Source organism: Bactrocera tryoni, unplaced genomic scaffold (genome assembly GCF_016617805.1).
Source record: "Bactrocera tryoni isolate S06 unplaced genomic scaffold, CSIRO_BtryS06_freeze2 scaffold_11, whole genome shotgun sequence".
Lineage (NCBI taxonomy): Eukaryota > Metazoa > Arthropoda > Insecta > Diptera > Tephritidae > Bactrocera > Bactrocera tryoni.
Window position 1 is genome coordinate 10041512 of NW_024395824.1, and position 14546 is coordinate 10056057.

At 41.8% G+C, this 14546-nt stretch overlaps 1 protein-coding gene across 4 annotated transcripts in view; it reads left to right on the forward strand.

Moving 5' to 3' along the window:
- The window catches only part of LOC120779556 (GIGYF family protein CG11148), a 46895-nt gene extending 35109 nt beyond the window's left edge, over window positions 1-11786 (forward strand). For all 4 annotated transcript variants that reach the window (XM_040111897.1, XM_040111899.1, XM_040111898.1 and 1 more), the window contains 6 exons: window positions 605-781; window positions 856-1132; window positions 1192-5292; window positions 6341-6415; window positions 11206-11360; window positions 11487-11786. In XM_040111897.1, coding sequence (XP_039967831.1) covers window positions 605-781; window positions 856-1132; window positions 1192-5292; window positions 6341-6415; window positions 11206-11360; window positions 11487-11612 — 4911 coding nt within the window. In that variant the 3' untranslated portion in view covers window positions 11613-11786. The remainder of the gene's footprint in view (window positions 1-604; window positions 782-855; window positions 1133-1191; window positions 5293-6340; window positions 6416-11205; window positions 11361-11486) is intronic.
- Window positions 11787-14546: the final 2760 nt, after the last annotated feature.

Below are 14546 nucleotides of genomic sequence, written 5' to 3' on the forward strand. Positions count from 1 at the left end.
GGACTTAATGCCAGCATGGATCAGGATCAAAACTTCTTCTAGGTGTTACTCCAATAATGTCAAATTTAACCTCAAACTTACCCATTTAAACAGGATAAGATCGCCGAAATAACAGATCTTGGCTGAATCAAATCTGGTTCAAATCCGAAAACCTATGGAGAAACGGCTATTATGGGGAATTTCATAGTGTTTGATAGTTGCGACGACCACAACTATAATATATGTTAATCTTTAGTGTATGATTTATATCAAAAGTGGTTTCCGTCCATTAGTAATGTTTTTAAATAATTCAATAGCACTTCGTTTAATTTAATTTGCGGTTGGAATACACGAGTATTTTATTTATTTTTTCTATTGAACGTGGAAAGGGTTTATGTTCTTGAAATGATGATTGGTCATATTAGTATAGCTTTTCAATTATGTAAAATATAAATGCTTCGCGGAAACTTCTTTTTTTCTGGCTGTAGCTTATGTAAATTCTTCATACGGTACTATGTTTGCTTTCTACATGATTTCTGATTCGACCGCTTGAGAATGTATAGAATGTCAATTTTAACTATTCGTTTATTTGTAATACGAGCATCTAATTATTTTTGTATCATAGCAACGAGCTTCATGGATGCAACGATCACCAGTTGGTTTCAATACCTCTACAAGAAGCGGGGGAAGAGGGGGTTCTGTAGACCGTGGTCGGATGCGAGGTAAGCCAAATTATCATCAATTATACCAACGACCAATACCTATGTTTGGCGAAGATGATCCACGATCAATAACAGCGAAGGTAGTAACTTGTAGATAAAAAAAAAATACAAAAATAATTAACATATTTTAAATTATGGGGTTTTATTTGAATAGACTGAACGCGGGTGGCCGGAACGGAATGGGGGAGGCGATTCTTTAAGCACAGGGGGCGGCAATATGTGTGGCATCAGCTCAAGTTCAGATTGGAGTGGTACTCCAATTTCAAGTCCGCGAAAAGAATTTTCTAGCCACCCAAGGAACTTGGAAAATTGGCGTCGTAATCGCAACGAGGATGGTTCGGGCGATGCTCCTAGCAGTGGGTTGGGCAGTACTGAAGGTTGGCGCGGTAATAGTGGCACAGGCGGTAATTTCGCAGTAACTCATCGTTGGGGTATATAATAAATAAATCGTTTTTGAATTGAACCAAATATATTTCTAATCAATTAATAGGGCGTTCGGCAAGCTGGCGTGACGAAGATATGGCATCGGCTAATATTGATATGGGGTATAGCGGAAGTGGACATAATTTGACGATGCAACGTTCCTACTCTACCATAACTACTGTGAACGAACGTGGAGGCTATAATAGCAGTTCAGCAAAATCACTACAGAATTCGTCAAACGGTTTTAGCACCAACCAAGCTTCCGGTCGAACTTTCAACATCTTATCTGGTTTAAATACACCGATAACACGCTCTTCTCAATGGAATAATCATAGTGCAAGTATAGGTAACTCTTCAAGTGGAGAGGGAGAAGACAATTTGCCGGAATGGGCTATGGAAAACCCATTGGAGGGCGGTGGAACATTTGATTCAAGTGGAGCATTTCACGGTTCTGTGGACGATACTGAAAATGAAAGTAATGAGAAACAAAGCCGAAAAAAAAGTGATTCCAGTAGTGAAAGCTCTGCACGTAATAATGAAGGGAGTAGCGTGAGAGACAGCAAATCTTTGGAGACTCCAACAGGGAGAACAACAGCATCTCTTGAAAACAAAAGCAATATGTCTGACACTTCTGAACACTCACCTCCATGTACACCTGTAGAAAGTTTAATAGCACTGCCTAGTGAAAAATCGTCACAACCAAAATCGGAGACTATTGCACAAAAACCAAAAACGACAAAACATTTTTCACCCAAAACCCAACAAAATTCGGACATGCGTAGTAGAGATGTAACACCTACAACAGTTACATCTTCAAATTTGTCTTTCTACAGCACTGACAATGCGGCTAATAAAATAAGTACTACTTCTGGCGGTAGTGCCAGTGTTCATCGTGATCTGTCAGATCGTATGAGGGAGGTTACTGATAATATGATTGAAAAGTTGATTATGGAAGATGATACCATCGGCATTAGTGATAATAATAACCGAAATGAAATCAAACAGGATGTTCCACCCTTACCAGTGCAGGTCACCGTAGCACCTCTCACCCCTGCAGCTAATAACTTATGTGCTCCTAATGTTTTTACAACAGTAGCTGCCATGCTTAAGCAACCGCCGCAACAACCGAACGAAGGTCCAGTGTCTATTTCTCCGACTTTAGCACCAGTCCTCATGGATGGTCTTCACAAGGGCATACAACTTTTCGGTGGAGGAATAGTAGTGGATCATGCTACAATGCAGCACCACCACATGCAGCAGCAGCAGCAACTGGCAGCTGCTGCAAAAGCAAATATTTCGGCAGTTGGTCATTCTTCTCATGGTATAAATTCTACAACGTTAACAGCAGGACCATCTGACCTTTGGTATTATAGAGATCCTCAATCAAAAGTTCAAGGTCCATTCACAGCGATCGAAATGACGGAATGGTATCGAGCTGGCTACTTTAATGAGAATTTGTTTGTACGCCGATTTTGTGATACGCATTTTCGTTCTTTGGGGGAGTTGATAAAGATTTGCAATGACAATATGCCTTTTACTCACAGCCATCTAATACCAGATGTAGATAATATGCATTTAGCTAATCCTCCTGTAGTAGGGCAAGACCAAAAGCCCCAAACATCTGGAGATTATAATCTAAAGCAACAGACTCATCAGCAAACTGAACGACATCAACAACAACGTGATCAAATTAAAAGCAATTTGAGTCCTTCAGCTGATTTTTTAAGCGGCAATGTTAAAAATCTTATACCTGTTGACGTTTCCAATATGTACTTCCAGATGTTACGTCACCAAGAGATATTGATATTTAATGAATTATCGGAAAATGAATGTTTCCAACAACTTACACCTTCAGAAAAAGATGCCGTGGTACGACAAAAACTGCAACTGTTTGTAGAATATTTGCCTAATAGGTCTGGTTTAAGTAATTCATTAGCGGCAATAAATCATTCGGGGACGACAAACCAATTGTATGACATAATGGATGGTGCCAAAAAAGACGTAGTGTTTAGTGGCACTGTTACCGCAGGATATTCAAATCTTCCACAGCAGCCGCCACCGAACACATTTTTGGAACATGATGATTTTCTTCTGAATAGACAACAGCGCCCACAACCTATTCAAACTGTATTTAATAATGATCCATTTGCTAATATGTTGCCAAGTGTCGTGGAAAATAGTAGTTCCGTGAAACTAAATCGTGTAATTGAGGACCAGGCGGGAAATGAGTTACTTAATAATTTTAATATGAGAATGTTTTTACCTTCAAGTAATGGTGATCATCCTATACTTTCAAATCCAAAACCTCAAGAGTTTATTGATGCTAATAATGCTGATTTTCTGAATGAAGCACAATTGTTAGTTGCCAGAAATTCTTTGGGTCAAAATAATTCTCTCGCCCATTCATGGCTACCACCGATAGCTAATCGAGCTCCACATCAATCTTCCAATGAATGGCAAAATAATTTATTGGTGGGAATACCTATGACAGTTACGTCGGGTTGTAACACTAACACCGCCAATGCAAATAATATGACACAAGAAATTCAGCAACAGGCGGAACAACGTCCGAAAAAAATAATTCCGGTATCTATGTGGGATTTGTCCACTTTGGCGCACACTCAAGGCGATCAGATAAAAACAGAGCAGCAAGTGAAATGCGAACCCCCAAACTATGAAAATCATAAATCTTCAAATGTACTACCTACGCTTCCTAGGCAAGATCATGCCAGCGCAAATGATGGTCAGCCCAATAAGTCCTCTACTAGTCTTGATAAACATACTGATACACCAACAGAAATTCACCAGCAAAACTCACCAACACTGACACTGCCAACAGCATCATCTGTGACAAAACTGCCAAAAGATGAAACTGTTGGTAAACACCATAATATTAGTACAAAACGTGCGATCAAGCAACAGCTTGTAACCAGTAAGAACTCAAAGGTGTCTGAGGATAGTGCTTGTAGCAAAAAAAATGAAGAGGATCGGCGTCGAGATCAAACTGAAGATAAGCGTCGGCAGAAGGAGGAAAAGAAACGCCAGCAAGCAGATGAGGAAAAACGCCGCCAACAACAATTAGATGATGAAAAGCGTCGACAAATGCTTGAAGAAAAAGAACGGCAGCAGCAGATCCAAGCACAACGGCGACAAGCAATGCTAGGAAATAACGCCAATGTAAATAATTCTTCTGGTTTAGCTGAATCTGGGAATTCAAGTTCTAAACTTCCTAAAGAAAATCAGCGTATACAATCATCGGTTGCACCATGGTCCGCTCAAAGCAATGCAGCATCTTTAAAAGATGGGCCATGTCTAGCTGAAATACAAAAAGCTGAAAGACGGGAACGCCAAATGGAACAGCGTCAAATGGAAATGTTTCTCAAACGAGTTCGTGCTAGTGCCACCGCTGCTGTTGAAGCATTTGATTCTATGTTAAAATGGAACGCACCTGTAAGGGACGTCCCCGTTAAAAGTTTTGCCGAAATACAAGCAGAAGAAGCTAAGCGATTAGCCAACGAACAGACTATGATGCAGCGTCGCAAAGAACAAGAACAGCAGCAAGCGACGGTTGCCATGAGTGCAACAAGTAATGCGGGTGGAGGTCCCAATAATATTTCGGCTATATGGTCAAGCACAAAAGTTTGGGGTTCAACAAGCACAACTGGTTTCTGGGAAGAACCTGTCAAATTTAGTGCTGCGGTTGCTGCTAATAACAATTCTAGTAGAGGGATTCCCTATAGTTCTAAACAATCTTCAACCGGACAACAAAAAGTGTCACCATCTGGTTCTGCCTGTAACACAACCGTTGCTGTTAGTGGGCCAATTGCAAACCAACAACAAAATACCTTACGTAACTTACGTAAAAGTCAAACTGTGTCCATTATGCAAAGTGCTGGAACCCAAAATGATAAAAGTTCTAAGAACAATAACCAACAACCAAGTAACAATGCAGGAAAACCAGGCCCAACTAATAAAACTCAATCACAAAAAGCTAGTGGAAATAATGCTGATGGTGGTAGTGGGGCTGATAAAAGAGCCTTTAATAAAAATTCATCGAACAATGGGTCTAGCCGTGTCACCGCCCCTAACAATAAACGAGATGACTATGAGACCGAGTTTATTGCCTGGTGTACAAAAAGTCTGAACAACATGAATACAAAACTGGATGGTAAATATTTATTTATAATAAATTGTGTTGTTTATTCACTCAATTGGCTCTGTCAAATGTAACAATTTAGTTAGTAATGCGTTTGCGTTTATATAATTATTAATTCCTGCTTTAGAAATGCTTTAACACCCATAAATATTTCAAATGAAAATTTAAGGTACGTTGCGTTTGCGTTGCCATGACCGAATTCAAAGTCCAGGAAGTCATTGAGGACTCCCTCTCCATTTTGATAGAATTCCCTAGTCAACTAGCACAGGACAGTGTTACCTTCATAATTTCCGTCGTATGTTGATTGTGTAGACCTATATTTTTCGCAGTCAATCATTTCATTCTCACTAGACCTATTTTGTTTTGGGGGGAAAGTGAAAAGTTAACTGTAATCGGGAGAAATATCGTGACTTGTTAGTTAGAACGATTTTAATATAAATATCTCCGACTGTAGATTTTGGTGTTGGAACGAAATGAGCTTAAGCTTGTAGTTTAAATTAATAAGATATCCAATATGATTGTAATCGATTCAAGGTTTTAACAAATTGGAAGAGTATACAATTTTGAGTTACATCAGAATTCAGCACTTACCTACTTTATAAAAAACTTTGCAGGTACTTGCAAGCACATGTCATTCTTGCAAATAGCGAAGGTATATAATTTTCCCGTTTGAAAGGGGGAATCTGATCAAAATTTGTAATTATTAGGAATTTAATGATTATTAAAAAATTGGCGGAACTAAACACCTAAAATGTGAAAGTACTTTTATATTATAAATCAATTTTTATAATCTGGTAATTAACGCCTTTAGACTTATTTTATTTAAAATAATACGAACATGATCGTTTTATTTTTTGTCAATTAAAAACAGTTTTTATTAATAAAGTTCTTTCAATTTAATATCCTCGTAATTTGAATGTAATATAATATGACATAATTTTTACTTATTGGCGTGTAGCTATTATATGTTTTATTCCAATTCCAGTTATACTTTGAAATCTACCCTATATTAATATTTTACCGTTCAATTAATTACTTTATATGAAATTTTTTGTTTCAGTGCCTACTTTTGTAACATTTTTACGAGACTTGGAATCACCATATGAAGTTAGAGACTATATACGAATGTATTTAGGTAAGTACATGTTTATTGTAAACTATGTTCAGCAATAAATTTTCTAAATTCTGGTCATCATTTACATTATACACAACGTATAGAAGCTGGGTTTTGCCTAGATAGATAGATAGATAGTATTATGAGGTAATGCACCGCGACCTAGGGTCTATTGTGCCCTCTCCTATATCACATGTCTTCCTAGAGTCCCAGCAGCCTGAATAGTTCCAGGAGTTAGCCGGGCGCTACTGACGTGATGTGATCCCTGCTGATGTAAATGGAATCCAGGGTCTTAAGCCTTTTTTCACAGATTGCTGTGCAATCCAGGATTAGGTGTGCTGGTGTTTCCTGTTCCAGGTCGCAGAACCGGCAGTTAGCACAGGAGACTATGCCCATGTTGGACAAGTGTTTCTTGAACCTGCAGTGCCCTGTGTAGATTGCGACGAGGAGACGGAGTTTGTCACGGGGGAGGTGAATAAGTTCCTTGAACCTGGAGAGATTGTACCCTCCTAGGAGCAGCTTGGCGTGGCGCATACTTGATGCCTGTTGCCAATGCCGTTCTCTCTCCACTCTCTCCTCAGTGCGGAGCAGTTCCTTGAAAGTGTGGGATCCTACCGCTATGTATGTTGCTGATCCTCCCACCTTGGACGCTGCCGTAGCGCGGGCCAGTTCGGCGGCCTTCTCGTTTCCTTCTATTCCCATGTGCCCTGCCACCAAATTAGGTGCACCCGGTTGCACAAGGACAGGCGGTTTAGCCTTTCTATGCATTCCTCGACTAAAAGTGATTTGGTTTCATATGATGAGATCGCCTTTAGTGCCGCTTGACTATCTTGACTGAGTATAGCTATACGCTGGTTGCGATAGTTGCGGCTGAGGTTGACTTCAGCGCACTGACATATGGCAAAAACTTCATCCTGGAAGATACTTGGGAAGAATCCCATCGGTATGGACAGCTTAGTACGCGGTACTATGAAATTCTTTTTGAGGTTTATTTTCTTCGTGGTGCCGTCCTTTGGGAGGAGAACTAGCGATGTGCTTTCCGCTAGTACGTCCATCAGTCTGGAGGACATTATCTTCCCTCTTCCGCAGCTTTCTGCTGACATTAGCAGCATGGTGTGGTTTGCTGCTTGTTTTATTACTTGATGCAGCGGTGTGAGCTTGGTGGCCCAAGCAACCGCTCCATAGGTGACAATGGGCCTTACTATCATGGTATACAGCCATCTAATGATACTTGGCTTGTATCCCCATGATCTGCCGTCCAGGCGTCTGCATACCATAAGTGCTCTAGTTGCTTTGGTCAGCGTTAAGTCCAAATGCCTACTCCACCGTAATGAGTCTAAAGTAAAGCCAAGAAATTTGACCTCCTTCGACATTTCCACCTCTGTGCCTTCTATTGTTAGGGACCTCAGGCCCGGAAAAGATCTCCGCTTAGTGAATGGGACTACGGTATTTTTTGCGGGGTTGATATATAGCCCTACCGTGTTGCACCATCCTTTCGCCAGGTTTAAGCCCCTTTGGACAATGTCACAGAGAGTGTTCTCAAATCTGCCTCTCGCCATTATGACAATGTCGTCCGCGTACCCTTGACAGCGGACTCCATTGCTGGTGAGCAACTCGAGGAGTTCATCCACTACCAAGCTCCATAGCAGAGGGGATATTACTCCACCCTGTGGGCAGCCCCTTGTGGTGCCAAGACGAATCTTGCTTTCTCCCACCGTTGTTTCCGCGACCCTAGTACGCAGAAGGGCTTCTATCCATCTGCATATCGGAGTTACGTTCCTTCTCTCAAGTGCTTTGATCACGCTAGTGTGAGACGCATTATCAAAGGCCCCCTCAATGTCTAGTAAGGCGCAGATCGCAACCTCGCCATTATCCAGCGAATCTTGCAGCTCAGACGTGAGTTGGTACAGAGCAGTGTTTGTGGATCTACCCGCTCTGTACGCATGTTGCCTGGCATGTAGGGGTGCGATCTTCAGCGCTTCCGATCTAATGTGGTTATCTATTAATTTCTCCATCCCCTTTAGCATGAAGGATGTGAGACTTATAGGCCGGAATGATTTAGCTAGCGAATAGTCTCTCCTCCCTACCTTGGGGATGAAGATTACTTTTGCAATTCTCCATGGCTCAGGAATATACGACATCGCCAGGCTGTCTCTCATCAGCCCTAGCAGGTGTGGCAGGAGAGTATCCATACCTTGCTGCAAGAAGGCCGGGAAGATGCCGTCCACTCCCGGTGACTTATAGTTCGAAAAGGAGGCCAGTGCCCACCTCACTGAGTCCACAGTGAACAAATTCCTTGCAGTCAGCCAGTCTGAGCGGTCCGGCCTACGTGTGATCGAAGCTTCCTGTGCGCTTGGCTTTATTAAGCAGCCTTCGCACCCTATGTCTAAGAGCTGAGAGTTTACTAGACCATCAGGGCCAGATTTGTTTACTGGTGGTCGCTTTTAGTGGACAGGCACAATGATAGGCGTCCATTATGGACTGGTTTATGTCACTCAGTCTGCTTTCCAGTCCAACTGTGGTGGATCTACCATCTGCCTGCCCCACTCTCTTTATATTTTCGCTTAGGGTCTCTTTGAAAGTATCCCAGTTCGTATTTCTACGGTTACGTGTCGGAGGTCTGTCCTTGACTTCTACCCTCAGAGCAAAAGGAATGATCCTGTGATCTGACAATGAGGGCTCTTTTGACACCCGCCACTGCGAGATCAGCCCGATCATGTCGTAATTGCTCAGGGTAATGTCCAGGACCTCCCTGCGAAAACTAGTTACAAAAGTGGGCTCACAGCCCACATTCTCTATACTAATATTATTACTAACTATAAATTCCAGAAGTGACTCACCCCTCACGTTGCAGTCCGTGCTACCCCATTCCGCGTGATGCGCATTGGCATCGCATCCCAGGGTCAGGGGAAGTTTGTTGACTCTTGTTTTTTGATGAGAGGGCGAAGTCCGAACCTTCCTTGCCCTTCATCTGTACCGCCACCAGATCTTGCGTTAGACACTCTGAAATACAGAAAAGGTCTATATCGTCTCTAACGACTATACAAGTGCAGATTACCTTGCTTCTTCTCGTGTTGAGGCCTCTTACCTCTCCTCTACCACCCAAGGCTCTTGGATTAAAAGGATGCCCAGGTTATCCGAAATGAACCTTTTCACGATGACAGCCGAGGCTGCCGATGTGTGATGTAGGTTCACCTGAGCAACTTCTATGCCGGCGCTGGAGCTTATAATATTGATTCGATGAGAGACAGGTCCTCGTCCCCGATCTCTTCAGCAACCTGCATCTCCAGCCCTTCCAGGAGCTCTTGGGTGGATGGCAGCATGTCTTCTTGCTCATTGGGGAGCTCGTTACTCCTGCTTTTATCCGCGGCGGTGGTCACAGCCTTCCCAGCCGGGATGGGGTCGTTGGGGGACTCGTGCCGCTCTCCCGCAACCACAGCGGCAGTCGCCTCCTGCACTGCTGAGCTACCTACGGATGGAGCCGGTGCTGCGGTCAACCCCGTCGCAGATTCTTGGCTCGCCGTTGACGTTGCCTTGGGCCTCCATGGCCTCATTACTATCCTGCCGAAGCGGAAGTTCAGCTTGAATCCCTTCTGTCTGATGTATTTATAGGATTCATCGTCTACTGTTATGTTGAGGTTCCACCCTGAACCTACAACACTGCTTGATACGACCTTCCACGCCGTGGTTCTTAAGCCCACGTTTTGGTTTTTCAATAAACCAAGCGCGAAGTCGTAGTTCTTATCCGCATTTCTGGGGAAGAATACCGCCATACTGTGCAGTTGTGGTATATCATCGCCTCTCTTAACACACAGGGCCGGACCCTTCCAGGTGGCCGACTTCTAATCTTGATAGTCGACCAGCAGCATGCCACCCTTGAAGAAGATGCCGTTGAAGGCGCCGGTGTACTCATCGCCCACGAACAAAGCGTTCACTAGGCAGTCCTGGAGAGCCGTCTGCTGTTCGGACCCTAGGGCCTCCTAGGGGAATCTGAAAGGTCCGCCGCGCCAGAACTCCTTGACGCAGTAAGGCCACCGTTACTTCCCAAGGCGGCCCGGTGTTGGGGAAAGCTCCGTTCGAATACAGCCGAAGTTACCTACTGGCTGCAAATCATCCAATAGGCACGGGAGTCACATAACATCCTGGATTAGGAGGTGGTAGCTCTTCGTCGCTGCACACTCTGCCAGCCCCCAGGGGAGATGCTATGTAGCATCACCCCTGATGGTTGGGAGATGCCGTACTGTGGTGCAGTTTAAGCCCCTGCACGGCGACAAGGTGCCTACCATTCGCAAAGGGTTTTGCCTAAATGTTTCTTATTTGCATATTATTCCGAAAAGGTCCAACTATCAGTAGGAATACTATTGCTAAGTAAAATGGAAGCTATAATAGCAGTTCAGCAAAATCACTACAGAATTCGTCAGGTCCAACTATCAGTAGGAATACTATTACTAAGTAAAATGGAAGCTATAATAGCAGTTCAGCAAAATCACTACAGAATTCGTCAAAAGGTTTTAACACCAACGAAGCTTCCGGGCGAAGTTTCAACATCTTATCTATTTTACACAGATAACACGCTCTTCTCTGGGCTGGGTTTTGCCTAAATGTTTCTTATTTGCATATTATTCCGAAAAGGTCCAACTATCAGTAGAAAAACTATTACTAAGTAAAATGAACTTTTTCCATACTGTATTATAAAATCGTGTAATACGAATAGGAGAAATTTGATAATTTATAGAAAACCCTCTTCAAATTCAGCGAGTTCTTTTTTTCTTACAACCTGCTTTGCAATATTAAATAAATAAACTTTCTAGGTGAAAATAAAGAGTCTACCGACTTTGGGAAGCAGTTTCTCGAACGCCGGAGCAAATATAAAAATTTGCAACGTGCACAAAACGCTCATAATGATGACATGTGTAAGCCAGCACCTGCCATAACACCATCTGGCAATGATACTTCCGACAATAAGGTAAGATACGTATAGTCATGTCTTATTAAATGCTTTTGTCAACCTATGACGTGCAAGTATTGTAATAACTTACACGAATCATAATTTGTTGAAGCTATCTTTGATTCTTTTTTCTGCGCTTCGCAGGGAAAACAAAAGAAAGTCAAGAAGAATAAAATGACTAAACTGGATGCGCGCATTTTGGGCTTTTCCGTTACTGCTGCAGAAGGTCGCACGAATGTTGGAGATAGAGTGTACGTAGATGCGCCATAAATGTAGAGCCCGAAAAAATTTTGAAACACTTCAAAACGCGCAAAGAATTTAGCTCTTGGAGATTTTACCCCGAACTGAAACACCAGCTGAGAAACAAGGGCTTATAATATTTTAACGTAATAGCTTTTATGAAATGAAACGAATAACCACATTTATTTTGTTTCCATTTACAATCTTTGCATTCATATATTTTAAACTTTTAACTGATTTATGAGTTATATATATTTTGTTAAATAAATATTCTTTCTTTATTTAAAATTTAATAATAGTTAATAAATTCAGTTCTACGGTAATTAAACGAAATAGACAACAGGGGCGAACCTCAATCGGCCAAACGATAAGAGACCAAATAAAGTATACTTTATTGAATTTATAGCGCGATTCAGTAAGCAGCCTCTAGTCACTATTTGAGACATTTTTAGGTAAAGTCTCAATTTGTGAATAGTTACTATTCACTAAACAGTCTCTAGCTTCTCTTCTTTACTGGCGTAGACACAACACAGAATCAAGAAACGAATATTTTGAAAAATTAAAAGTATACATTTTATTTACGTGCAATTTACATTTCGTTCAAAAAGATCCCTCTCCACCCGAATCAAATTTAATAAATAGTTAACAGATTCAGTTCTACGGTAATTAAACGAATCAAGAAACGAATATTTTGAAAAAGGTAAAGCCTCAATTTGTGAATAGTTACTATTCACTAAACAGTCTCTAGCTTCTCTTCTTTACTGGCGTAGACACAACACAGAATCAAGAAACGCATATTTTGAAAAATGAAACGTATACATTTTATTTACGTGCAATCAGTGAAATCAAGATAACCATATTATTATTATGAAATAATATTTTTTCCCCCCTTTTTCCATGGAAGATGTTATTTTTCTTCTTTGGCACTAGAACCGTGGGTCGGTCTGGGCTGAGAACACGAAACCTCCCCAGTAGACTCTCTCTTTTGCGAGGTCACGCCAGTTGTACATCCCAAGTGCATACAGGTCGCTATGTATTTGGTCTTTCCATTGGGTGCGTGGGCGCCGCTTCCGTTACCTACTCATGGGTCTCAAGTCAAAGGAACTTTCCGCTGGAGCATCATTTTCCATGCCATAGCCAGCGCATTCGACTATATCCATGTCGCCGTGTGGCTTATACGGACCCGAACGGGAATCATGAGAGACTTATAGAGTGTAATTTTTGTTTGTCGAGGGATCTATTTCTGAATGGCCTACCGATCCCTAAGTAGCACCTGGTAGCAAGAGTTAATCTGTGCTAGTTATTCGGGGAATTAAGCTTTCAACAGTGACGTAGTTCCCAAGATACGAGGAATCTTTGCATATGGCCTCCAGGGTCTTTGTCTTGCATTGTTCACCTCAAGACCAACCTCTTTCGCTTATTTTCTTAGGCTTGAAAAAGTTGCGCTGAGGGCTCTTGTTAAGACCTAGGATGTCAATATCATCTGTATACTCCTGTAGCATTATACTTCTAGAGTAGACAGTACTACTGTGGTTCAGGTGAGCGGCACGTATAACTTTTCCAGCATTGTATTGGAAAAGACACACGAGACTGAGTTACCCTGTCTAAACTCTCGTTTAGTATCGAGCGGCTCTGCATAGGCGTTTGAAATTTGCCAGGATGCCAAATTCAGTGCTGTCGAAAGCGGCTTTGAAATAGATAAATGGATAATGGGTGTCGATCCGCGTTTGTCAAGGGTCCTCTCCAAGATTTTACGTATTGTGAAGATCTGGTCTAAAGTGGATTTGCCAAGGTCTAAAGCCACACTGATGAGGTCTAATCAATCTATTAATGGGATTAAGTCTTTCACACAAAACTGTCGAAAGAACCTTATACGTGATATTAAAAAGGCTGATTCCACGTGACTCCTTGCAGATAGGGCAGGAGTCGCATCGTTACATCCGTGCACGAATCGGCTAACATAGGAAAGAAAATTCCGTAATAGGTCAATCGTGTACGGTGATTGGCATTATACTAGCATACGATAGCAAACGGATCGCACTTTGTTTTCAATTCACAATAGTTTTTAAATTCCACCTTGTTTTCAATCGTATTTTTTAGGTCCCAATATATGTATCTGGAACTGTCAAAACTGTTGCAAATTTTCAATAAACTAACAAAAGCTAATTAAATATCATAATGGGTCCTTCTTTGTTTTTTTATTTGAGTTGTATTTCTAGAGAAAGTGACAGGAATGAAAAAATAGTGCGGAGAAAGATAAGAGATCATAGCAATTCTTTGGAACTTTCGTATACAAAGTAGGTATAAAAAACCCTCAAAATGGGGATTCTGATCACACACAAGAAATAGACAACAGGGGCGAACCTCAATCGGCCAAACGATAAGAGACCAAATAAAGTATACTTAATTAAATTCATAGCGCGATTCAGTAAGCAGCCTCTAGCCACTATTTGAGACATTTTTAGGTAAAGTCTCAATTTGTGAATAGTTACTATTCACTAAACAGTCTCTAGCTTCTCTTCTTTACTGGCGTAGACACCGCTTACGCGGTTATAGCCGAGTTAACAACAGTGCGCCAGTCGTTTCTTCTTTTCGCTACGTGGCGTCAATTGGATATTCCAAGCGAAGCCAGGTCCTTCTCCACTTGGTCCTTCCAACGGAGTGGAGATCTTCCTCTTCCTCTGCTTCCCTCGGCGAGAACTGCGTCGAATACTTTCAGAGCTGGAGTGCTCTCGTCCTTTCGGTCTGCTGTCTTTTAATTCGCTGAACTATGTCAATGTCGTCATATATGTATCTCATACAGCTCACCGTTCCATTGAATGCGATATTCGCCGTGGCTAACGCGCAAAGGACCATAAATCTTTCGCAGAACTTTTCTCTCGAAAACTCGCAACGTCGACTCATCAGTTGCCTCTGCACCATATTTGATTAGATTGATGATGAGTGACTTATACAGTTTGGTTT